The sequence below is a fragment of the Apteryx rowi genome, unplaced genomic scaffold (genome assembly GCF_003343035.1).
Source record: "Apteryx rowi isolate R43461 unplaced genomic scaffold, aptRow1 scaffold_120, whole genome shotgun sequence".
Lineage (NCBI taxonomy): Eukaryota > Metazoa > Chordata > Aves > Apterygiformes > Apterygidae > Apteryx > Apteryx rowi.
In genome coordinates, this window is record NW_020447420.1 from 447,662 (window position 1) to 473,872 (window position 26,211).

Here is a 26,211-nt window from a genome sequence, read left to right on the forward strand (position 1 = left end):
AAAGACTGGTCACAGTGAGCCTCAATTAAGGCTGCAGCAATGCTGAAGTCTTCTGAAAGCCTACAAGCTGAAGCAATAGACAGACTGGAAAGTCTCTAAAAACATAAAAAATATTCAATATACTCTCCTGCAAAAAACTCCTGTATATTCAGATATGATCACAGAAGTTGAGCTTCTTGAGGGGGCACGGGGTAGGAAGGGGAGGGAGAACATCCTGAATTGGAAAAATATACCTCATCTAGCTAATGACAGCAAGATGAAAGAAAAATAAAATAACTGAGTGCTCAGCTACTTAGAATGACTTATCTCTTTTGGGGTAAAGTTCATTAACTGGACAGCATCAAGCACTACAAGAGAACTGTGGGTATGTTTACATTTGCATTACTGACCTATTTTGTATCTGCAATGCTTTCAGCTACTATTAACAAAGCTCACTTTATGACATGTGTGATACTGTATAAAAAAGGAGGCCTCTAAGAAAAGAAGCTTAACACATATTTAAAGCAGTACTATCAGCTTGAAGACTTGTTTGTTTTATATAGGAAAGAGCTTTATGTTACTGAACACAACCAGACAGGAAACCTATCATCTCACTAAAAATTTTAAAAAACACAAGAATCTTAGCCTGTATGTTTATTTTTTTTCTGTAGGAAAGGTACAGCTATCAAAAGAATTTTTAACTGCAAAATGGAAATGCACTGGGAATGTGTATTTTTGAAAAATTTTTGGCACACTTCAAGCTGTATGATTACACATAACTAGCATCAAGATACTTCCCAGGTAGTGGACTAGTATAGCTCTGAAAAGGAATGTTTCATAATCATGTTATATTAATTAATAGCCCTGGAAATCAGGTGTATGTAAAACTAGCCACTTCATAACTTTCCCTTCTCCTTTTCTTCCCCAGCTTTCTTACATAAAAAACTCACAACTACACTTACAGACTTTTTCAAGAATTCTGCCAGTTCTTTTCCTTCTATCCACCCTTAGCATGAGATTTGCTATAAGCCAATTTCTCCTTCACTACCAGCTAAAAAGGAATCTAGAAATGCAACTTTAACCCACTTCCAAAATGTTTTCTTCAGAGGTCAACCCTCAACATGCTGAAGAGCACCTCTTCATCAATTCGCGTTGTGCTGACTTGCAAATCTCTTGAGGATGACTAAGGAAACCAGGACCTTAACTTGTTAGGGCCAGCTGGCAGCACAAGCATATTCTCCAATACCTACACACCATCACTGATTTGCAAGAAAACAGTTAAACAAACAAACAGACTTGCACAGAATAGGAAAGAAAGATATAGAAACTAGACAAAGTCCTCAAAAGAAACTGCTTAAAATAACTGGGAAAGCTGATGGAGTAGAACATGCACAGAGATATTTTTGCCATAGTACCTGGAAGAAACATCACTGAGGGCTAGAGGGAGACCTACATTATTGGACAAAATAGTATGCTTAGCACCAATAATCAAGATGGTGTGGGAGAATAGTTTCTAATAAATCTGAAAATTAGAAGTACGCTCAAGAGCCATACAGTATGTCTGTATAGATATAGCTGCTTTAGTCACAGATAAGCACACCTTAAGAAGAGGAATGTATACTTGCTTTCTCATTATATCATATCATATCTAACTGGGCTTCCAACTTCTCTGCTCCCTAGCTCCTTTTTCCAGGTCTGAATTCATACCACCTCTGCACTCTAATCAAGAGAATTCAAAGTATCAACAGGTCATTTCTGAAAACTCTCCTTCCTCTTAAACCTTATTGTCTGCCCTATATCTAATCATCCATTTTGGATTACAGAAAAGAACAGCATTTACTATATTTCATTTGTTGAAAAGTAAACATATATAACACTAACTGTAACATCACAACACTAATATTTTATGCCATAAACATTCCATAGTGGCTCTACTCCCTTATCTTAAATGATCAAATCAGCGACAAAATTCTTTCCGTCTTTTTATATGAGCATATATATTTAATTTTTAAACATGAAAGAATAAATTAGAAGTTACACACACAAACACAACTCCTTTTAAAAAGACTCAAAACACTGTATTTACATCTGCTAACACTTTATTACTACAACCTTTACAACAGAGCTTAGGTTTGCTTCAAACACAAAACAGGGTTCTTGGTGATAGAAGCACAAGAAAAAGCCCTGCATACAGTTAGTCTACAAAGAATTAACTGGATTAATTAGCAAGGGATTTGAGAAGCAGCTTGGAGCTAGAAAACCAAAACACTAAATTGTTTAAATACTTTGGCAATGGATCAAGGTTTCCAGGCAGCCCTATGTTCCATTCTCTCCTTTTTCGCTCGGTGTTTTAACACATTTAACCTGACTGAGGTACTTTTACATGAGATATGAATGACTGTCAAAATACCAAAAAGAAGATGTGAATTGAAAAATGCCACAAGCTGTTAACAATTCTGCCAACATGTATGAGCCCAGGCAACATTAATTAAAAATCAATAGCTTAGGACATAAATAGCTCTCGTCTCTGTTATACATAACATAACTAACATAACTCTTTATCCAAAAAAAAAAAAAAAAGGCACCTATGTCTTTGCTATTAAACTGACTGAATTGACCACAACAAAGCAAGAAAAATAAGACAAAAAACCTGACTAAGGAAACACATACGAAAAGGGAGGATAGGTGTATGAATGATAAGAATTCTTCAACCTTGCACTATGATTAGCACATAATTGGTTGGAAAGAGCCACACTAAAAATACTTGCAAAATAAGTTTCCAGGAAGAACATTTCAGGTTTTTAGTGCTAATCTGATTCTACGCAAAATCCAGCATGCCATGAAAAAAAGAAAAACATACACATCTTTTGGGTAGCTAGAGTTTATTAATCAATATTTTTTATTATGTATCTCAACTAAATTTTAAGTTACTGCAAATCCTCTGATAATTACAAAATAAAGGTCAGAATGAGAGGCAGGAAATTGCACTCAACTTTTCCTTTTTTAATGATACAATCTTCAAAATAAAGTTGCATTGGAAGGCATCAAGCTAAAGATAAATTAAAAGGTCTCAAACTGGAAACCCGAAGCCACCATCTCTCAAAGCTCCTTTAGAGCATCTAACTTATAGGGAGCTGAAAATCTGAAAGAACTAAACTCGTTTTCTAACAAGAGGTCACCTAAGACACATCAAGCTGGAGGCAAAGTTTGGGTATCCCATAACTCCTAGACAATTATGACAATTTAGATTTCTGAACAATTTCTACAGAAGAACTGTTAACATCAAAGGAAAACATACGAGTCATACTGAATTGGAAAAATTAAGTTCAATTTTACTTTTGGTGTCTAATGATTCTTGCATAATTCATCTACTTATTGACAATGGAAATATTTAGTATTTCCATCAAGACACAGCACTCTAAATTAAGAATGAAGAAGTCAACCAGGCACTATTTAGCAAAACTGATTTCTTCAAGTTCAAAATAAAAGGGAAACATCACTTACATTACTAGGTATATGTTCATACAGTAAGATGCTAAAACTTTTGAAGTACCGATACAAATTTCAGTGGAAGAATAGATCATAAAACTTGGAGTACCCATAAGGTGAAATTCTCAGGACCAAAAGGATTATTTGAATATTTGTGACTACAAATTTGAGGTCTCAGGAAAATTTTATGTGAGCTAACCATATTGCTGGTATGCAAAGGTAATTTCACTCACAGCTACAGAAGACAACTTTGCTATACCTGCAGAGGAATAGCAACACCAAACATTTGGTAACACCACAGTGTTTTTCAGGAACATTCAGGAATTACAAGTCTGGAATATATGAAGAGGTTGAATTTATTAAAAACAAGTACAAAACATTAGCCAATTGCTCCCACTGGAAAGAAGTTTTTAGAAATACTGACATGAAACACTGAACATATAGATGCAGGCCATTAGCTTAGTAAAATCATATGCCAAACACAGTGATACCTATAGGAATAATCAGAGATTAATGAGAAATTCATTTCTGTTATGGCGATGTAGTAATGAAGTACTAGCCAATAAGATCTTATATGATAGTATTTCATCATGTCAATTGGATTTTGACCCTTACAGCTGAAATTTGGGGCATTCTTATTTCTCTCTCCTCCCACCATCTTCCCCTACTCCCACAATATTTAGTTTACAGATGTGGATTACAGTGCAGCCCAAGAAAACCAAAGGTTCTGTTCATTAATATGCAGACACGAGGTGTTCGAACATGGAAACAGAAGACCTAATCTTTCACAAAACTTTTTGGTCTTTGTAACTTTTCATGAAGCTACAGACAGAAACAACACATTCTTCTAGATGGGGCAATGGTGGGAGGGGGAAGAAGGGCAGCAGAAAAGAAGTTAATACAGAAGAACAGAATTGCTATGTGGTTTTTTGGGACGGGGTTGAGTTGGAGGGTTTGTTTGTTTTTTTCAAAGAGTTGTTTTTGTTTTGAACTACCAAAGGATTCTCATCTGTTCAACTTCCATTCAGCCACTGCCAATTTCAGTTAACCTTTTTTAAATAAGGTGTACTAAATACAGGTTCTTGTTGCAGCATTTGATAACAGGATTCTTCATCTGAGAAGTTAATTATGCACTCTTAATTTTTAGTAAAAGAATTACATTAGAACACATAACTTCAGCCAATACTGTTCTCCTAAACTGAGTAATTTGAAAATTCAGAGTTCCTCCTTAAAACATTGTATCTCACTGTTGTAAAAATATAAATCATCACTCTATTAGCATTTCAATCACCTTCTCAATGGAAGGTTCAAAAAAACATAACAATCCAGAGGCTTTGTTACATCACCTGTCTCCCTTCTATTTTATCATTATAAAATAAACTGATTATAAGATGCAAAAGTAACTTGTACACTTTTTCAAGGGACATGATTCCATTCTTCTACAAACATGAAGATATTCCCCTAACATGCTGCATTTGTGTTATGTATTAAACAAAAATACTATATAAATGCCAAAAATAGAAAATATTTCTGATAAATTATGGGAGTTATTTTTAGCACTGTAACACTGTTTATACTATTGGTACAAATACTGTCACAAATAAAGAAACAAACATTAAAAAGGTGTCCTTTAAGCTTCTCTTTAAGGCATCTACCATAATGGTATAATTTGCTCTGGACATCATTAAAATGTAAAGTTAATGAGGATTCAGCTGAAAACAGAAGAAATGTAACCTATTTTCAGGCAAAACTTCTAACACTGCAATCAGAGGGAAAACCTCTTTGATGTCTCTTTGTCTCTTCTCATTAATTTTCTTTTGCTTTCAAAAAAAAAAGACCACAAAGGCTGTTTAAACTAAAAAAATGCATAGAAGTTTAAACATGGTAATTACAGTCAAGCTGCAATGAGGTCACTGGGTTTTTAAAACTTTGAGATAAACAAATTGAGATGCATGACTATTTTTAAAACATGTCAATACTCAATTTTAACTGTCTGTGTGATATCCACTGTAGTCCAAGGATTTAGTCTAGGTACAGAACTGCTCCAAGATGATCTGGTGAATGACCTAATCTGGTGTCCAGTGTAAAGCAAAGCAATCGAGAAGTACATCAAAATAAAAAGCACCAGAATTACCGTACTGCTGGATACCACAATTCATATTTATACTTGCATCTAACAGTGCATTTTGCAATCTCCATCTAAGAGATGGCAAATAATGAGATTTTGCTACTTTTTACCTCTACAGTTTATTAAAGAATAAAAATATTAAACAAGGTAAATCATTCTATTTATTRACCATATCTATTTTGTTTCATGAATACTGCCAAGGTACACAAAAAGCTATATACTTCCACTTTAAAATGCTAATTCTTTCCAGCAGAAAATACCTTTAAGAGCTATTTAGCATATCAGTTTCAGAACAAAGCATTTTCTTTCCTAGTATCTTAAATTTACAGTAGCAACAGAATCTATGGCATACTAAAGTAGTATGTACTTTGAGTAAATAATTCATGAGCATTTTTTCTTAAGCCATAATCAAAACAATTTTTAACACTATTGTGTATGAAAAAAGATGACAAACTATCACAAACACCAATAAGAAACTTAAGCCTTTAAGTAAAAGCAACAGATACACAGAACAAACACATAACACTATCTTTAACACAGAAGGATATTAATCATGGTGAAGCAAAATAAACAGATACCCATAACATTTTCCCCTCTGCAGTTACCATCTTTAGATACAATGAGATGAGATGTGGTCAATATATTAGTCTCTCATTCTCATATGAATTGTAATGCGTTTGTGGATGGTTTAATAGAAGTTTATTTGCTCTATTTCAATCCATTTTCACACTTTTGATAGGCTCTTTCGAATTAAACAGTGTGAGTGAATTATCAATAGACACGTGGACTGAACAAAACAAAATCTGATATTACTTTAGGTACAAGTAAAGAACAACTTTAGAAGACAATCTCATACTTAATGCAAAGCAAAGCAAACAGAATGTGAAAGATATATAGCCTATTACAGAAACATATTGACTACACAAAGGCATTTAGAAATTCAACAGCGTTGTAAGTGTTTAGCTGGTATGGTCAATAAAACCACGGCTCTGCTAAGTATGTGTACTTTAAGAAAAGCTGTCTTAATCTTTAGTCAAAAAAATGCAGCTATTTACAGTTGCCATTCTCATTTATAAAATACATTCAATCAAATTAAGCAATAAGGAAACCATACACATAATACACACACTTTGTTACTTGAGAGCTACTAGCAAAATGACCTATTTATTAGTTTGATGGAAGTTAAAAAAAGAAAAAAGAGATTGGGAGAGTTTGTCTAGGATTGTGCAAAGACAACAATCAGTTACAAAATCCAGTCTTCCTCCAACCTTTATCCATCCTCCTTTAATGCAGGTTCACGGCAAGATGCTGAAATTATTTTCAGGATATGTAAACATCAGAATGATGTTTACATTTTTTAATCCACATTATTCTGAGAGTGCTAAATGTCAATCTTGTAGCAACCTCCTAAGAAAACCATCAGAAAATAAAGAAACAAATGAAAAAAAGTTTCCATATTTACCACCTTTTCACCATTTTACTGAAATTAAATGATAGAACCCCGATTCTCATTTCTTAACCACCAAAGCAGGAGTAAATTAGAATCTCTTGCTTACTTCCTCACAGGCTATTTTCTTTCAACATTTCCTCATATCTGAAGTAAAAAACCAAAACAAAACAAAACCCTCCAATACTGCCCTTCAGTAGTTGCTCATATACTTCCAAAGAACAAGGGAGTTGCATGATTTTTGAAAATTTCTTTTGCTCACAAAATCTTAAATCCTACCAAAAGTCAAGAACGGCACTTCACATCACTTCTGCTAATAACTAACATCAGCAGAAGAAAAAGAAAAAAAAAACGCCCATCCTGCAGGCTTGGGAAGACAACATTGCGAATTAATACAAACCAGCGTATTTAGAAGATGCTCTCACCTGCTTTCACCTGCTTCAGAGAGGCAAGAAATTATTAAACTTTAATTTAATGAAAGGCTGTATCAATAAAACCAGATCTGTGGCTCAAGCTCCCATGTTCATTAGGGAGTATTTCCAGGGCAAGTTTTTTCCAGAAAATGATTTTCTGCCCTTAAAAGGGAGGGGAAAAAAAAGGGGGGGGGGGGGAAGCTTCAACTGATAAGTGGCAAAATTGACTCATCCATGGAAAAGCGATCATGCATTCTTTGTAATGCTTGTTATTAAAAAGTAAAAAAAAAACCTAGGAAAAAAAAAACACTAGAAGATATTTTCCAATGTACTGTAACATAACAATATACATGCAGTATGTTACTCACAGGACAGGATGTGGAGCTGATGTCCTACCTATAAACTAYGAAAGAAATACTTTCTATCTTAAAAATAAAACTTTACAATATCACTTCTAATTAGAAGTATCTCAATGATACATATTCTTTAGCAAAGAATATATTTCACCATTCACCATTTCCAGAGAACTAAATTTCACTATTCTGAAGATTTTTGAGAGTTTGATAGCCATTCAGTGCATTTAAATAAAAGTGTTCTCATGTTCTAAAAAAGGGGGAAAAAAACCTATAAGAAACCAAAAATATTTTACTCAAACTGTTCTTTATGATTAAAAAGTACCATTTATTAGCTTTATACTGGTGTAATTTCAACTTTAGGGTGTAGTTTCACACACAACCTGAATAATACCAGACTACTAACAAAGGCAACTATCTTGCCCCCCMGTCTGCATCTTGCTCCCACAGTGTCTTCTCCTACTCTATAGTACTTCAGTCAGCTATTCTTTTGTCTTCACATTTTATCACTTAATTTTGATTCTGCATTAATTATTTTTGATAGGTGTTTTTCCCACACAGCAATCTTTTGGTTCAGAACTTTGGAATGGAAGATCTCAAAAGTACCTTACAGATCAACTAGATACAACTGAAGAGTAATTATTTACTTAAGACATAAAAATCAATTCAAAAAGGTAACCTTACTGCTGTTTATTTTCATAACTATGTAGTTTCAACATAAGTGGCTCTTCAAAGGGACTAAAGATAGGATTCAGTTAATCCCAGCAGAATGTAATGGGAGTTGAAAGTGCGATTCCCTTCAGCACCATGAAACATCGAAGCATAAATTCAAAGTGTATAAATTATTTTGGCTACAAAATCCAAGATACTGCTTTAAAGTACTCACTGCAAGTTCATTTTTTTTCATTCCTTCCTAGGCATATGTATTGAAATAGTTGATGAAGGCAGGGACAGACCAAACATTTTTGGCACAATGAAGATTTCTTTGCCTTTAGTCCCTTCACTTGTGCTCCTCATACTGTAACAGTGGTACTTTCCCCCCAGGTTGTGGAGTTCTACAGGATACTTCTACAGGGTCTTAAATTATTTGACTATCTACAGTATGCATCGTGATCAATCACCTTCCCAAGAGCTGACATATCTGTAAGCATTTAGACTTTTGATAAGCAGATTTACCAAAAGTTGGTAGCTAAATCAGGGCCAAAAAATTCTTTATTCATCAGTCAGGATTCAGCAGCATTCCTTCAGCATTTTTTTCTCCCCTCTCCACTAATGGAATCCAATGGGTGATATACCACGTTCATGGAAAAGGAGTATGTCAGGATATTGACACAGAATATAATACAGCTCTTGGTGATTAAACCATCTTCACCACTGTTACTCATGAACACCGCTACAAGGAACAGTACCACACACTGACCCTGGACTGTGACTGAGCACGTTACTGCTTTTCATATGGGATACTGCAGGTTCAGTCCTGTCTCTGGTAGCATAAAAGTTTTATTACAACCACTGCTGAACTAAAACAGAAGTTTTGAATTCACTTTATGCTTACCTCAAAAAAAAAGAAGGAAGTATTTAACCTCAAATTATCTTGCTTTCTAACTCTATTCCAATCCTCCCCCTCAAAATGACAACATCTCTTTTTGTTCATGACAAAAAGACATCACACCAAAGAAGAGCAGACCAATACTGTCTAGGGTACTCTAATACACCTCTTTTTGAATTAGAGTTTACATTCTCCACTTGCAAAGAACTACCTTGAACAAAAAAGACCAGCAATAAAAATAGATCTGGTTCATCTTTGTACTTTACCAAAATTGCCTTGTTTGCTTGTTAAACTAATGCTCTCTGTAGAATTACTGATTTACATGCCTAAAGATGGACAGAATTTCCACTGAAGAGGCTTGCAGGAAGCATCGGTACAACTGTGGATGAACCAAATGTTAGTCATTGCTGGGACACTGATTACAACATTAGGAAAAAAGAATCCCAAATCGCTATTCTTAATCTACAGGGAGTCTACTTTAAAGTCATTACTTCATTGTTTCTTTTTCATCTGAATGACTCTCTAATTAAAGTTCTTTACACATTACAGAAATGTCTGTATTGAGATGTAACAGCTGATTTCAGATGCATTAAGCTTTAAGCAAAAATTAACACTCATTAACAAGATTACCTGTTGTGATTAAATAAGGAAAAACAAACCACCATTGGAAATTTTTGTAACCGAGCATGAACTATACTTAAAATTACTCCTTTAAATTAAGTCATCCCCCCCCTCGCTTTAACAACAACTCTTTGACTCTATTCAAAGCACAATCTGTTTGCAGTTATTGGAATAACAGCCCTACTCTTAAAGCAGCACATTAATGGAGTAACAGAGAGTTAATTGCAACAAGTGCTTCATCAAATTCTTAAATGCTTCAAATGCTGAAATATCAAATGCTTTAGTAGCATGTAGTGTCCAAATTGAGTCTCTCAAGAACTCTTTAAAAAGAAGAACCACTCAAACTCCCCTATAAATTCAAGGAAATCTATAAAATACAGCTAGTGAATGAAAATAATTTGTTCAAACCACTAAAAAAAAAAACCTCTCTAAAAATAGTTTCAGTTTAGCAGTTAATTTCAACGTGCAGTTAAAAAGGCACTAGCTGTCAGTCAGTTTTCTCACCCAACTCTATCATGAAAAGAAAAACTGACAGATCACAGGAGCTTGCCTTTGTAAACCAATTCGGGAACTTTCATGCTTCTTATTTGTTAGGTTAAAGGTTAAATTGCTGACCTCTGCCCTCCTGCTTAGCAGCCTTTCCCTTTTTCTGTAAAGCTTTATTTTGGGGCTGTATTTACATGGATTAGTCTCTTTTCACGCTAAGAAGGAATCTGTTCACAGCCAAAGCCTTAGTTCTGGTTGTACAAAAAGCAGCCACAATTATTGAGCAGCAGACAATGACCATATTGTGGATTTACAAAAAAACCACCTCAGCCATGGCAAGTTCTGTCCTTGCTGCACAAAACAATAGAAGAAAAATCTTATCAAGCATTCAAGAGAAAGCAAACAAAGCAGGCCCACTGTGAACTTGATGAAGATGTCAAGCTCCTTTAAAAAAATATAAATCAACAAAAGAGTTTAAAGTCTTGTGAGTGAGACTTTCTATGCTGAATATTTCTCTCTAGTTAAACAGTGTCAGCAGCAGCCACATAGCACAGACTAATAAATACTTGTGAAATAGAAAGATTCTAGACAGAGGTAGTAAAAGCATGAAGCAAAAAGGACAAACAACAGATCCCTTCCAAAAAATTAACCTACGGAAGATGGAATCAAGAACTTTCACAGCTGTACTGAACATTAAGATTTTTGCTTTTTATTAAATCTATTATCATTAGCTAAGAATATACATAAGAAATGACTGTGAAAGAGGATTTATGATGCCTTGAATTAGTTCTGATTCCAGTATCTTTTCATAAAATGAGTTTCTCCTCAAATCGAGTTATGTATTTCATTTATACTATAAAACCCAAATTGTCCTTGAACAAAATAGTCCACACAAATGTTACTTACTTGACCTAGACCTTTCAGTCCTGGTAAATTCTTTGCCAAAATCTACAACTTTCTTTGTACTTAAAAGAAAAGTGATCAAACAGAAACAGAAAAACAAAGAAGTAATTTAGGAGAATTAGCATTCCCAAATACTAGCTGTCTAATTAGAGATGGTTATTTTTCCAATTCTGTTTTAGGAAGTTAGGTGTACCAACATGGTATCAGGAAGATAGGATAGAAAAACTTGGAACAGCTGGAATAATGGCACATGTGCTACAGAAAGCCCTTATTTAATGGAAAAAAACAAATTTTGCACTTCTTTTGTTATTATTGCTAAATATTTAGTATGTTATGCATTTCTCAATACTTAGCAGGCAGGCTTGAACTGACAAAATGGTTTCACCTTAAAAGTTAAAGGTTACTCTGAGAGATGCACAGATACATCTTACGACCTTTTGAATTACCAACTCTTAACTTAATCCTACACAGGTAACTTTGTTTATGTTCAAGAAAATACTTCATCTATTTTGGCAGGTACTGCTCTATTATGTAAAATTATATTAGATGATAAAAAGATTATTCTAAGAGGTGGCAGTAAGCTCGTTTCGCAGAGACAGAAACCTACTAGTTCTCTCTACCTGAGAAAGTCCTATCATGGAAACACAGTGGCAACTGTAAAGTACTTTTAGGGCCCGAGTACATCATGACACTTTCCAGTAGAGTCAAGGACTTCGACGAGTTTAAGTTATAACATTTGTGATCTACTGGGGGGGAGGGGGGGGGAGCGATATTACAACACAAGACTAGAACATGAAAAGTAAAGAAGGAAGTACTTAAACTACTCACCAGCTTCTAGTAGGAACAAGATTAGTGGTACATGCTACACTCAGAGCCAATTCAAATGCAAATACCATCCTTTCTTTCAAACAATGATAAACTCCCTCAGAGTTAATAGTTTCCTTCCAAGATTCATCTCCCTTTTCAACTTAGTGGTATGTTTTCAAGAAAAGAAAGAAGCACATGGCGAGTCTTACAGCAAGACCTTTTAAATTCTGTCATAAAAGAAGTAGTATAAATCACATTTCCTTTACTAATCCAGTGAACATTTGTTAAACTCTAACACACTTATCACTTTGTCCATGCTGTCGCATTTAGGCTTCTAACTTACCATGGTTTAAAAAAAAAAAAATGAAAGAAATGCTTTAGTTGTACTAAATCATTTTAGCTTTTTCCTTGAACACACAGCAAGAATTTATGCTACCTTCACAAAAAGATGAAAGATGAGGTCCTTGGAGAGAAAGGTCTTTTGGCACACTAGATGGTAAAGCTACAGATTTGACATACTTTTATAATGTCTGCTTTGGCAAGAACACAAAAACCCCACACAAAAGCATGCTATGTCCTCCCAGACAGGGGTGGTGGTGGTGGGAATCTTACTTTTGTGAGCATTTACTTTCAAATGTTCATACTTTAGAGACTATTTTGATCAGTTACCTTAGACTAACAAATTCTCTTTTTCTACACTAATAGTATGAGAGTTACACTTAAATTTTCCTTACTTCACCCTCTAACAAGAGAGGATCTTAGGCTCAGGTCCAGCAAGATCCTTGAATGTGTCACATGCTATTTCTGACAAATGATCTGCTGCAGTTGTAAGATAATGAAGTGCTTTGAAAATTAAAAAAAGGTTTCCCAAGTAGTTAATGTGATTTTGCTTTCCTTATATACATATTCAAATTAAGACTGCAATTCAATTATTTTTAACTCTCAAAAGAGTTTTGGTGCAAAACACATGAAATATCTTTCAACTGATGTTCAAAAAAAACAGAAAATGTAGTTTCAATGCATTTTAGTCTAGTTGCAGGCACACAAAATGTCAAGAGTATAGAATACTACTGAGTTTTCAAAGGAGCCTAAGCTGACTAAAGCAGTTATAATTTGTAATAGAAACAGCATAAGTTCTTAGCCTACTTATATATTTTGCTGAATTTGATCTAATCTTTTCCTGCATCCAAATAAATTCTCTACCTTACTTTCTGTGAATTATTACTATTATGAGATGCCATGACAAAAATGTAAACCCTCCATTAGAGGCAAGAGCTTCATAGTCTCATAAGACTGCATTACCCCCTTCCCTTATATGGAGTTTAAAAAAGGGAAAAGAAATCCAATGTGATGGATCCAACAGTATTTCATACAAAGCATCTATTTTGCTCTCACACTATCTCCTGCATATAATAATTCCAGTAAACAAGAGAAGATCATGCACTGAAGACACAGGCTGCATCATCAAAACTTACTAAAAGAAGTTTAAACCAAAATCAGTAGCTTTAGTTTAGAATATCTGACATCACTTGCTTAGGAATGCCACACTTYATTCTCACTTCTGCAACATGATTTTCCCTAACACCAAAGAAATTACCATTTTCAGATAAAGTTTAAGTGGGTACCTCTTAGATTTTTGTATTTTTGAAGAACCAGCTATATCAGTGATGAAAAAAATAGTACAGACATCCTCTGCTGCAAAGAGTCTGATATCATTGAGTATGAAAAAGCACTGAAAACAAACTTTGACTTTGATTTTAAACATTCTCCTTAAACTACAGTGACTTACATAAACTATAAATATAACCTAAAGAAAGCAGTTTCCTGACAAAATTAACGGTAGATCGTAAACCTGGCACATAGAGTTCACAAATGTTATAATAAATATAGCATTTTGAGTTTCAACTAAACTATACATTACTCATTTCTCACAAATCATATTTAATTACTTAGATATCACAGACAAAAGGCAAAACTTATGTAATTAAATTATGTCTAAAATATCTTACTACTTTCTGCTGGGCAATAAGCTGTATTGCTATTCCCCTATATCTAAGATTTTTTTTTTTTTTAATTCCTCAAGCAAGGTTAAGTCATATCTGTGAAAACACTAAAATAATCATGATAATCCAAAAAACTTCGTGGTTTTTTTAGAAGCAATAAACCTGGATTTAGAGAGGCCAACAGTCTCCTTAGATCTAAATGAAAAGGAAAGTTAGAAATTCTCCTACTGTCAGAACTACACAGCACTAAAATGCAGAAAGGCAAAGACACACAAACCCCACATAGGCTACAGAATATTAAAGCCTTACATGTCAATCAGAGTTTGAATTAGGAATCAAATTTATAGAAGTTCTAACAATGGCAATATTGTTCTGAATGGTTTTATCTTACATCACTCTCTCCATTCACCTCACACAGTAGAAAGCCAACGTTGCCTACCATACTTGGAGAATGAAAGGTTGACTTTGTTGTGCCCATCTGTACAGTATATTAGCAGGTTATTCCATCCCAATCACACCACTGCACAAAGGCACATATTAGACTATTTAGCCTGGCTTCTACGTTAACCTTGGAATTACACCTGCTACTCTGAGTCACAGTCATCACCTAGTACTTACCTGTTATCAAAAAGAATCAAAGTATGAACAGTTTTAAATATAAGTATTAGTCAACATTTTTCCCTATATTAATACGTCATTATTAAAATAAAACCTGACTATTTTCTCCTCTTTTATCCCTCCCCTTCCTGAAAAACAGTGGGGGGGGGGGCAAGGGAAAAGCACTAGAATCATATGCAAAGTTCATATGCTTAACACACAAAATACAATTTTCCTCGCTAAATAACTTCCATGTACGATCACTGTAAAGATGCTGACCCCATTCTTTCTATTCTGTTTTGCTGCCCAAGACATTTGGTGAAAAGGCATCAACATTTTATTAAAACATGGTAAGAACAAGAGAACAGTGCTATTTGATGAAACTAAAAAGTAAAACTTGGCCTCACCAAACACATCATTGAAATATTAAATGAAGAGCTTCTGAATTCCAGACAGCTCAGATTAGGAAAAAATTAAGAGTAGAATGAAAGTTAAGATAAAAGCAGTTTCATATTTGCATGTAATTTTAGGAAGTTAGACGTTCTTAGAAAAACTAACTTAGAGTCAAATAGAAAAGAGGAATTCCCAGGGAAATCACATAAGGTCAATAGAGAAGACTGGCTTGCTAACTGTCTCAAGGAAGGTTATTCTTAATAACATACATTCATCCTAACTTGCTAACTACAGTTGCACCTTTTTGCTTCATGGTTCTCAAAACACAGATATCATATTTACAGAACGTGACCCTGTAAGAAAAAAAATCTACAAGTCCTCAAATAAGTTCTATGAATATACAAAGAAAAGGACAAACACGGCTTTCAAATACAACTGAATGCTGGAATTGCACAGCATGACAATCACTTCACGTGCCAAAAATACACAAATCACCAATACTGAGAATTGGTGATCATTATTTCTTCAAAAAACAACAACAGACAGAGAGCCCACAGCTGAGCTGATCTAACGATCATTTCCTTTCTCAGCACACCACATTTCATTGCTTCATTCCAATCCAGACATGACTCCACCAAACCACAACGTTTGCTTTTTCAGCCTCCATGGTTCTGATGAAATTCTCTCTTCATCCCTTGATAAGAATACAAAATATCTTCTGATTGTTCCTGGAGCTTACATTTCTAGAAATAAAATCTTAGGATCATCTGAAAATTCAGGTTGGAAGGGACCTCAGGAGGTCTCTAGTCCAACCTCCTGCTCCAAGCAGGGTCAGCCATGAGTCAGACCAGGTTGTTCAGGCTGTGATCCAGTCAGGTCTTGACAACATCCAAGGATGGCGACTGCACAGCTTTTCTTCTCCGGATAATCTTGTCCAATATTTGACTGTCCTCGTGGTGAAAAAGTTTCTCCTGATACCCAGTTGGATCCTCTTTTGTTTCAGTTTATGCTGTTGCCCCTCCTCCTCCTGCCATGAAGCACTAAAGAGCCTGGCTCTGTCATCTTGAAGAACATGTAGGCCTGAAAGGCTGCTGTTAGGTCCCACTGAAACCTTCTCTTTGCCAGGCTCAACAAGCTCAGCTCCCTCAGCCTCTCCTCATAGTGCAAGTGCTTCAGGCTCCTGACCATCTTGGTGGACCTCTGTTGAACTTCAGTTTATCAATACCTTTCTTAGAGCACAGAACAGGTATTGTCCTTCTACTGTCAACTGTCTTGGTAGCTAAGAGGGAGCCCTCTATACAACAGACAATGTATAACATTGCTTTCATCCATTTGGAAGACTATTAACCAAATAAACCTTTACTACAAAATTGTTAACAATTACATGAGTAATGAAGCTACTTGAACGTATAATTGTCAATCAGTAGTAAATCTTGATAACAGGCGTCAGTATCTCCTATTTCAACAAGATGTTCTTTGTAAGCAAGCTATGAAATATATAAGTTTTTAATTGCAGTTTATATTTAACAGTTACATGGAAAACGTCCTTTGCTACACATATTTTCGTATTACTAACAAAACACAGGCATGTTTTACCATCCCGCAAGCCAGACAATCTCCCAGACTAGAATTTTTATAGCTTTGCAGCAATTCATTTTCCTCAAGTCCATATTAGCTAATTCATATAAGAGTTAAGTTATATAACTTTATAACTTTATTTATTGATCATTATAAATGATCAATAGCACTATTACACTAGATGCAGAACTTCGAAGATGACTGTCTTAGCTAATTTCAGAATCCATTACATGGGAAGAAATAGTTATTTAAACATCCCTGATAAGTTGCTCCTTACACGCTTTTTATACGTCTTGATTTTCTTAACAGTAACTGTTCCTTGCCATTTAACGTGCATTCCTCTGACAGTAGTAAAACATATTGATATTCTAGGCCTTTCAGCATAGAACAGCTAGCCAAGAAGGCAGGAAAGACTACATGGAGGTCTCTAGGACTGTATTTCTAGAACGATGCTTTCCCTGGATACACAGCATAGCTGTTAAAATACAGCTATGACACTGTGGAGAACCAAACAGTAACTTAATTTAGAACAGAAGGACAAAATATTTGGGGATACACTGACCCAAGAGTTCTGAGAATAAAAGACATCTCTTAATTATAAAAAAGAAAAGGTTGAAAAAGGTTGAAAAAAGTTTTAAAGCTTATTTAGACAGAATTAATAACTTCAGAATATTCGAAYTGTAAAAACAGTTATTAAAACAATTTATATTTTTTCACTCACTAGAAACATCCATTTTCGAAGATTTTGCACCTACAAACACATACAACAAACCTAAAAACACAACTAAAGCAAAACTCCCACAGAATCAGTTGGTTTATAGAACAAAATGTATACTAAATTCTCCAATTAAAAATCTGTAAAGTAGTTTCAGAGCTTTTTAACCCACCTTCCCACAGCAGGGAATTAATCCCTCTAGGGGGATGCAAACAAACTTCAAAGAGAAGATTATACCCAGACACTAGTACTGTACAATGTAATGTTTATGGTCAAATTTGTTCAGATTTTCTGGCACTAGAATCCAGGTCAGATGAGAAGAAACAAAGACCAGTTATTAAAAGGGCTCCTGCAATTACATCAAATGGTCATGATGGTATATAGCAGTAAGACAAGCCAAAACTGTATTCCATTTACAACTCCTATGGATGCTTTGGCAGTAAAGAAGAGTTACAGCTATTTGGCTTTTGTTGATGGTAACAAACAGAAACAGAGGTATAGAAGGATATGAGCAGCTTTCCAATCAATAAGATTTCAAAATCCTATCTACTGGTTCATTATACCTTATATAAAATACACATATGATTGTTTCATAAAGGATCAAAGGGATATTATTTCAATAATGGTGACTAACTACGATTACTTAGTTTTGACATCCTTCCTTTTCATAGCATTCTAGAGACCTCACAAAACAATACCTTGATCTAAAATCTAGGGTTTAGGAATTTCAACCTTTGCTTTTCCTGCCTATTCAGATCAAYTCATCAGGTTTAGAAAAAAGCATAATCCAAAATCAGAAATATACTTACATGTTAGTTTCAGCAATTGTGGGACTATTCTAACATAAACATAGGAATATTTGTCCGAAATACTATTATGGAAAAATATTTGTATAAGTGCGACTTGATAACAGAGTTTTGTAGAAGTAATTTGTAACCAGATCATAAGCTACTTTCATACCTTATTTCTACATAATGTCACTTGATCAAAGAGAGTTTTCAGAAAAGATGTAGAGTACTTCTGTGGATATGTAAGAAAGAGGGAATAAAAATAAATTCCACAGAAAAAAGTTTGAAGTATTTATGGTTTAAACCTAACCATGSTTTATATGAAACAGCAAATACAAACCTGAAAATACATTTACACTTTCAATTTAATAAAACACTTAATGAAGTAAGTATTATTTCTATTTTAAAAGACAAAATAAGGCAAAACAGTCAAGTCAGAGAAGTCAGAAAATTGCCCATAATCCTATACACAGACAGAGGAAGGATTTTCTCATTATTAGTCCCAATTTAAAAGACTAAAGCAGCATAATATTGAATACATTTCATTGTCTCACAATACACAGTTCTGAGGAATAATTTTAGTCAAGAAATAGGTAGAATTCCAGTGCAAAATAGTACCTTTTCCAATGCAACTGGTTCCTGAATAGGTTACTTCAGCATACACTTCAAAGGTAGTTTCTGGATTTTGTCTGAAAGAAAAAAAAATATTTAGCAACAGGTGGTTATGTAACAAGGCATATTTCTACAGTTAACTTCCTGGATCTAACAAATTTAACTACTCCAAAATTTTTGATCCAAGAGAATCATATATTAGACATTGTATTTTTTTTAGCTACCAAAACAAGGGTTATGTACAGTCTGGATATGTGACATTTTATTCTTAGATTCTCTGGTTAAAATCGAGAAACAAAACTGCACAATTACTGCCCTATATTTAAAGCTGTTTGTATACTGATAATAGTTTCCTACGTTTTCATTTAAATTATCTAACATTAAATAAATTACTGAGGTGTAATTTCAGGAGCTTGTGAAGTTTTTTATCTCCCTTTCAGCTAAGAAATGAAAATGACAAAACCAAAACCAACTGTATATGCTAGAGTTCCTATCTGAAGGAAAAAACAAAAAACAAAACTCATCTTACCCAGTATCAGAAACCAAACATAAATGTCAAGTTCAATCTACTCTTCAGAGAATTTCTGCTATTTTCACCCCAGTTTAACACCAAAACCGATGAAACAAAAAATTTCAACACATAAGAAAGTCTCACTTAGTGTAACTCAAGTGGCTCTAAGCCAAATCCCACACCTATTTAAATCAACAGAAAAGCTACCATTGGTTTCAGTAGCATAGGTCACACTCTACAGTTTTATAGAGGACCTCTCAGGAGCAACAATATGGTTCCCAATTCAATTAATTTTAATGTAATTTGCCAGTGGTCCCCAACTGATTTTCCTTTAGTAGCTCTTTTTATTTTTTTATTTTTTTTAGAAAATTACGTGGATAAGTTATGAGAAGTCTAAAATCAAAGCATGACTATTATTTTGCAATACAAAATAAACTTGCATCATTGTCCTTGTGCTGCTTAGGTTTGCTGCACACAATCTGCTTCAAATATGGAGATTTTAGCTACATTCCTACAATCATGATACAGAATTAGGATGAGGTGATAACCATTTAACACCAGAAATGTATTTTTCCTTTAATGTACACTGCTGTGCAGCCTTATCTTACCCTTCTATTTATTTTTAGCACACCATTTCCTTAATTAAAAGTATAAATTTTCAAATATTTTTACAGCTAAAGGATAAAATAACAAACACCTTGTTAGTATTATGTTAGGGTCTGTGTTTAAATTCTTTAGTGAAAACACTGCTTAACACAGCTGGCAAATAGCACATACTATATGCCAAAACTTTCAGACAAAAAGACATTAAATTTTGTATTTTAATATTCCGTGACAAACCTCCACCTCATTTCTGTGAACAGCGAAATTAAAGTAGCTTTGCCAAGTCAGTAAGTTAGTATTAAAGACTGCATTCAACAAGCTAACACTTCAGCATGAAAATGAAGTCACTGTTGAATTCTGAGTATTTTATAAGTTTTCAGTGGAATTAGAAAAACAAGTACCTCCAAGACTTCATACAGTTTGCAAACATAGAAAAAACAGGTATCATAATAAGTATATTTTGCAGTCCATTTTTATGAGTATTATATTAAACTACTCTGCAGACATCTAATGTCATATGTCTATTGTACTCAACTCAACTCAACCCACAGAAATTGTCCATGGCATTACAAAGTTAACCACACAAAGTATTTTTTTCCAATAGCTTCCAAGTAATTGCTGAAAGACATATGGTCAGTTATCAAGTGAACATATAGATATGATCAAAAAATGTAGGACACACACTGTAAAAGCTACTTCATTTATTTGATAACTGGACAATCTGAGAAGGAAATGCAGTAAATGTTTTGAAAAAAGAAATTTAGGAAGGAGTTGTATGTAAAGAGAAAACTTTTGTGATAAATACTAGTTGTATGAATCTCTTCAAATCCTCTGATGTAGAAATAGCTTTAGTTTCAAAGCAATCCACAAGAAATTTAATTGTATATTGAAATAGTATGACAAATAAGATATTTATGCACCTTTTACAATCAGAATTATTATTTTTACCAAACTGTACATGATTTATGCAGAACAAAATTAAATAAAGTTTTTGTCTGAAGCTACTTGTATGGAAGTACACATCTTACATTATCTAAAGCCACTATTTGAATTCTGTCAGCAATATATTTCTTTTCTACACATAGGAAATGTAATGGCAGTTATAACAGAAAGAAACATCCTACAAAAAAAATAAAAAAGAGAGCCGTAAGAGAAGAGCCTGACACTGTTTGATAATTAGCTCTCTTGTAACAAGACTTAGTTGCTCAACTCTTGTAGAAAAAAAAAATTAGCAGAAGTCTATAGTAGTTAATTCAGTTACAGAAATCTCATTTTCAACTCTTATTAATTTCCACATATTTAATTTATATTGTATGATATTCCCTGGGTAGATAATATTACTTTTCAGTATATAGCAAGCTTTAACTTAAAAATCTCAAAGCATTTTCAAATTAATATTAGGGAACTTTTCAGTCATCAATGAAATATAACCAGCTCTGGCATAGAACACAGCAAGTGTTTTATGGTACAATGTAATTCTGGTCAACAGACTAATATTGACACATTTAAAAAAAAAAAAAAAAAGAACCACCAACCTTCCTCTTTTCTAACGAGAAATATCTTCAGTACTGAAGGCTACCAAGAACTGATAGCAGAGAGGTTCACTAAATCCCTGTCTTAGATTACCTCTCTGGCACAGAATGACTTGCACATACATACTGTATAACATGCTCTGACATGAAGCTTAACCTTAGCAAAGTAACCCAACACTCAATTTACCTGTTTTTTGGCCTGCAGCTATATATAAACTAAAAGCTTTCAGGATTGCTGGCAACTTCTTGATTCCTTTCACATCAGTCTGATTCAGCTACTGATAATTTTCTCTAAGCAGTCTCCTACTCAATGACTCATTACTATTCATCCATCAAAAATAAAACTGACCCATATGTCCAGGTTTCATTCAGAGCATATCACAGTGTGTGGAAGTCATCATGTGCCAGGGAGTTTAATATCTATCATAATTATCAGTCTATAGCAAGAAGCAAGAGATCTGACTACGGGGTTTTTTTTTTTTTGCTAGGGCCAACACTTACTGGCAATACCACTAAAGGAGGCACGCCTCAGTATATCCAATTAGAAAACAGTTTTCTCATTCACACATCCCTCCCCCTTCATAAGGAAGCTACTTATCACCTTGGAAAGTTCTTTAGATCAGCCTAACAAAATGTATTATAGACATTTAAAATGCTTGTCAGTTTTGGATCAGTTTGATACTCACATTTTCATTTACTTCTTTTACTGCTGAATCCCAGCAGGATAATGAAATGAATGCCTGTTAACTATGGAAATCTAATTAATAAGGGCAGAATCTTGAAGTTTTAACAGCCAAAAGATATTATTTTATTTTGCAATAGCAAGATTTAAAATGTAAAAATAAAGGCCAGAGAGGGCCTGAAAATTTTTCTCATCTGTTTGTGACAAGTACTTTGTTCCCAAATTATTCCCCACAACAGACAGGCAAAAGTGTTAACTTATTCATTTTCATTAAAATCATGGCTTAGAAAGCCCGTGTGCCGACAGCAAGAAAGATTACTTCACAGATCAATTTCATCAATGTCTGCAGATTCTAATACTCATTATGTTAAAACTCTTTGGGAAGACATCTTTCCAAACACAAGATAAATAAAAGATGACAAGTAAGCATCATTCTTTGGTCAGCAAATACCTTAGGAGTCTGTGCTGACTTCAAGAATCCTGCATGGAAGAATGAAAACTGAGTAAAATCTCTTAATTTTTCATGGCTGTTCTTTAGCAAACTCCTAAAAATGAGACAAAACAAAAACATGACAGGAAATATGTGTTGCTCTGCCACTTCTAAGCAAAACTATGAAAACTAGCAGAGGCACTGGAATACTCCAAAGCCAACTCTGACAACTAATGCTAGGAAAGACACTTCCATGATCTTACAGCCCACTGAGTTTTATTGGATGTGATAAATTCTTTCCTAGTGCAAGTACTACTTAAAAAAAAATTACATATTTTTAGTGCAAGCTTTTTACTTCTGTGCTATTCAGGTACAACACAGCTTTCTCCGATATGCCTTTTCTTAGCCACAAAGACCATGTTACCTACTGTACTTTACAGAAAACTAGTTGATTATCACAATAAGCCTACCAGTCAAATGTGAAGCTGCATGGTAAAAACAATGCTTTTGTTTTTGCACCTTTTGTGTTTCCTTAAGCAGAACTGTTCAAACTACTTTCTTAAAATACTGCAAGCACATCTGTGGTATGTTCATTTTTCCATCTGAATTCTTAAGCACTTAATTCTCCACTCAATTTAACAGAAGTTCTAGAAAACAAATGAACACACAAGTTGTTTCCTTGTTGGAAAAGAATACCKTCTTACCTCATCTCCAGTAGCATCCTCCTGACACAGGATTATTTCAAGAAAGACGCTTATAGCTTAGGTTCACAACTAACAAAACAGGGATTGAAAGCAAAGAAATGTTTTCTTCAGAAGTTTACAGTCTTATATAAACATAGTTTAAAATATTACTCTCTGTGTAGCATTTCATCAAGCTTGTTTCCCACTCTATGGAAAAAGGAAGAGGGGAGGAAAATTTACCATAAAATAGAGCCTATTCCAGGCAGACTATCTGTATATCTGAAATATAGTATAACTTATAAGGTATGCCAGTTAATTTTATTACTTAGAAAAACTGTTAAGTTTTAAATCCTACCTAAATTAACCTAGGTGAATCAAACCATAAATTCATCTGTAATTTCAGAAAATAAAATTCAAGTTTTCTGTGCTATGCTATGAACACTTAACTCACATATTTCATTCCAATTTCTTCATTTTTAAGCATGGATTTGGTAAAAGATTTGTAAGAGAACCTGCAACACTTGTAGCAACAAAATCCCTTATTCCCTTCTTACTACTTTTCATTGCCCTTAACAATTCAAAAAGTGAAAGATACTGCACAATGTTTAACAAAAATCTTTGAGTGATTAGACATCGGGGCCAAAATAGCAGACCTGGCAAGTCTCTGTTACTCAGATAGACTCTCACTCTTTACATGTTTTGAGATTGTTTTGATACTTTCTCATTTTACCAGAGCACCAGTTTGCTGTTGTTCTATAAGAGCTGGAAAAAGGCAGTTTAATCAATTGTCCCTCAAGGCAAAGTTACTTAATCACACAGCAGACAAAACACTTCCTCACAAAATCCAAGAGAAATGACAAGGAATGCTTATACGGGATTATCACCTGTGTTTTCCCGGTGACAGAGAAAGACACAGGCTTTACAAGAAATCTTGAAAGCTGATACACTCACACTGAAACAGACCTTGCACAGAAAAATTCCTAATGCCCTTGGATTCTAAAAAAATATTTTTACTGCCACATCTTCTATATCAATGAGGGTTCTAGTTGAAGCATCTCATCTGAGTGATTTCATTCATATTCACCAAAGTATATGCAAAGCCATTAAAGGTTAAACTAACATATTGTCAATAAAAAAAACAAAAGAAGGTAAACACAGATTGTGGATTCAGATGCGCCCAAAAGAAACTCTACATTTTAAGTGAGCATCACCTTGAGTCTTTTAAGAGATTTAAAATAARGTTGTCATAAGAAATCATTTTGCTCGACAATTTTGAAGTGACCTAAACAAGGGTGACAGCTCCAAGATCTGAAACTGCAGGTTACAGACATAACCTTCAACCTGCTGTCAAAATGTTGACAACTTCAGGTTCTATTCTGTACTTTGAATGTAAGCTGAAAGTTTTAGTAGTTTCTCAGACTTTGAGTTTTTGTAGCAAGAGCAGGGAACATACACTCCAAAAGTACAAAAATTATCCCCGCATTCTTCCAAACAGTTGCTTTCTGGAACGAACCAATCACCTCAGCATTATCATTACAAATGCTCATTATCAACACACATTTTCAACATCACATTCAACATCACATTTCAACATTCACATCAACACACATAAGACACTAGTGCATTTATGTCTATCCAGTCTACGGTCTTGGGAACATGAAGATGTGTCACCACTGCAAACTATGTTTGTTCCAGCCTCATCTTCAAGCTAAACAAAAGAGGTGAAAAGTTAAAACCCTAGGTAATCTTGAAGAACAGTGCATTAAAGAAGGAAAAGCAATTGCTCAACAGCACCTACAGGAACTGTTCAACAAAATACAAGCTAAATGGATGTCTCCATTCTATCTACACATATTTCATGTACAAACACGTCAGCACTCTTTTGTTACTGGCAGTTTTATTATACCTCTGCCTGTCTCTGAAACAGTTATCACAGTTTGTCTGGAACAGCATATGAACGAACTGAGATCTTTAATGTGACAATGCCAAACATACCAATAGGGCTTACCAATAAATCAACTCCCCATTTTATGAAAATTAAAAAAAAATACTTAGGGCAAGGAGCAGCAGGTTCAAGATATTAATCACTTCCACCACTTGTCTCCTTCCCCCAAATTCCCTTGCTAATGCACTTTCAAGACATCATAGCTAGAATATCCATCTTTCTTTTAGCACACCCTAACCTAGGCAACCAGGCTTTAAGCTCTCTCCACTCTACCACATCCCCAGAACAGAAGCAGATGGTGCCRACAATGAAGACATTCCCATTCCAGCATCCCCAATCCTCCTTAAGGCCTGCACCTCTAGAAAACTGCCCTCACAGCCCGGCCCTCCAYGCTATCACATGGAGACTTGAAGGCAGGGAGAAGGATAGCAGAGAACAGGCCAACTTGGGGTACGAAGGCGGGAAACAACACTCTTCTCCCCTCCTCAGAGCAGGGCGGGAGGCGGGAGGTCGCGTCCCCCGCTGAGCTGGGCTCGATGGCGGGGGGCCTCTGCCCCGCCATCTCCTCCCTCCCCGGCCTGCGAGCTGGCCTGGGGAGGTGGAAGCCACTCTTCCCCCTTCTTTCGGCCCCCCTGACTCGCCCTTCCCTCGAGGCCTGCAGGCTCGGCCGGGGTCTCGCCCGCGCGGCCTTCACGCCGAGCTGGAAGGAGGGCGGGGAAGTCCCCCTCTCTCCAGAGCCCCCCCGCTTTCCTCAGGGCCTGCGAGCTCCGGCGGGCACTCACTTGATCCTGGATCCCATGGTCTCTGGGGGGCCGCATAGGCCCGGGCCAGAGAGAGAAAGGGGAGGGGGCCGGAGCTCGGTGGGCTGCGCTCTCTCCGCCGCTCGCCCCCTCACTCCATCCCGGCCGTCGCCGCCGCCGTCGCCCGCGCCGAGTCACGGCGCGGCGCGGAGGCTGCCGGGAGC

The 26,211-nt window shown here is 35.3% G+C and overlaps 1 protein-coding gene across 3 annotated transcripts in view; it reads right to left on the reverse strand.

The window, feature by feature from the left end:
* Nucleotides 1-26,177, reverse strand: part of DENND1A (DENN domain containing 1A) — a 229,151-nt gene extending 202,974 nt beyond the window's left edge. For all 3 annotated transcript variants that reach the window (XM_026089971.1, XM_026089963.1, XM_026089953.1), the window contains exons 1-2: nt 26,030-26,177; nt 18,868-18,938 (exon numbers count right to left, since the gene is read on the reverse strand). In XM_026089971.1, the coding sequence (XP_025945756.1) occupies nt 18,868-18,938; nt 26,030-26,046 (88 nt within the window). In that variant the 5' untranslated portion in view covers nt 26,047-26,177. The remainder of the gene's footprint in view (nt 1-18,867; nt 18,939-26,029) is intronic.
* Nucleotides 26,178-26,211: the final 34 nt, after the last annotated feature.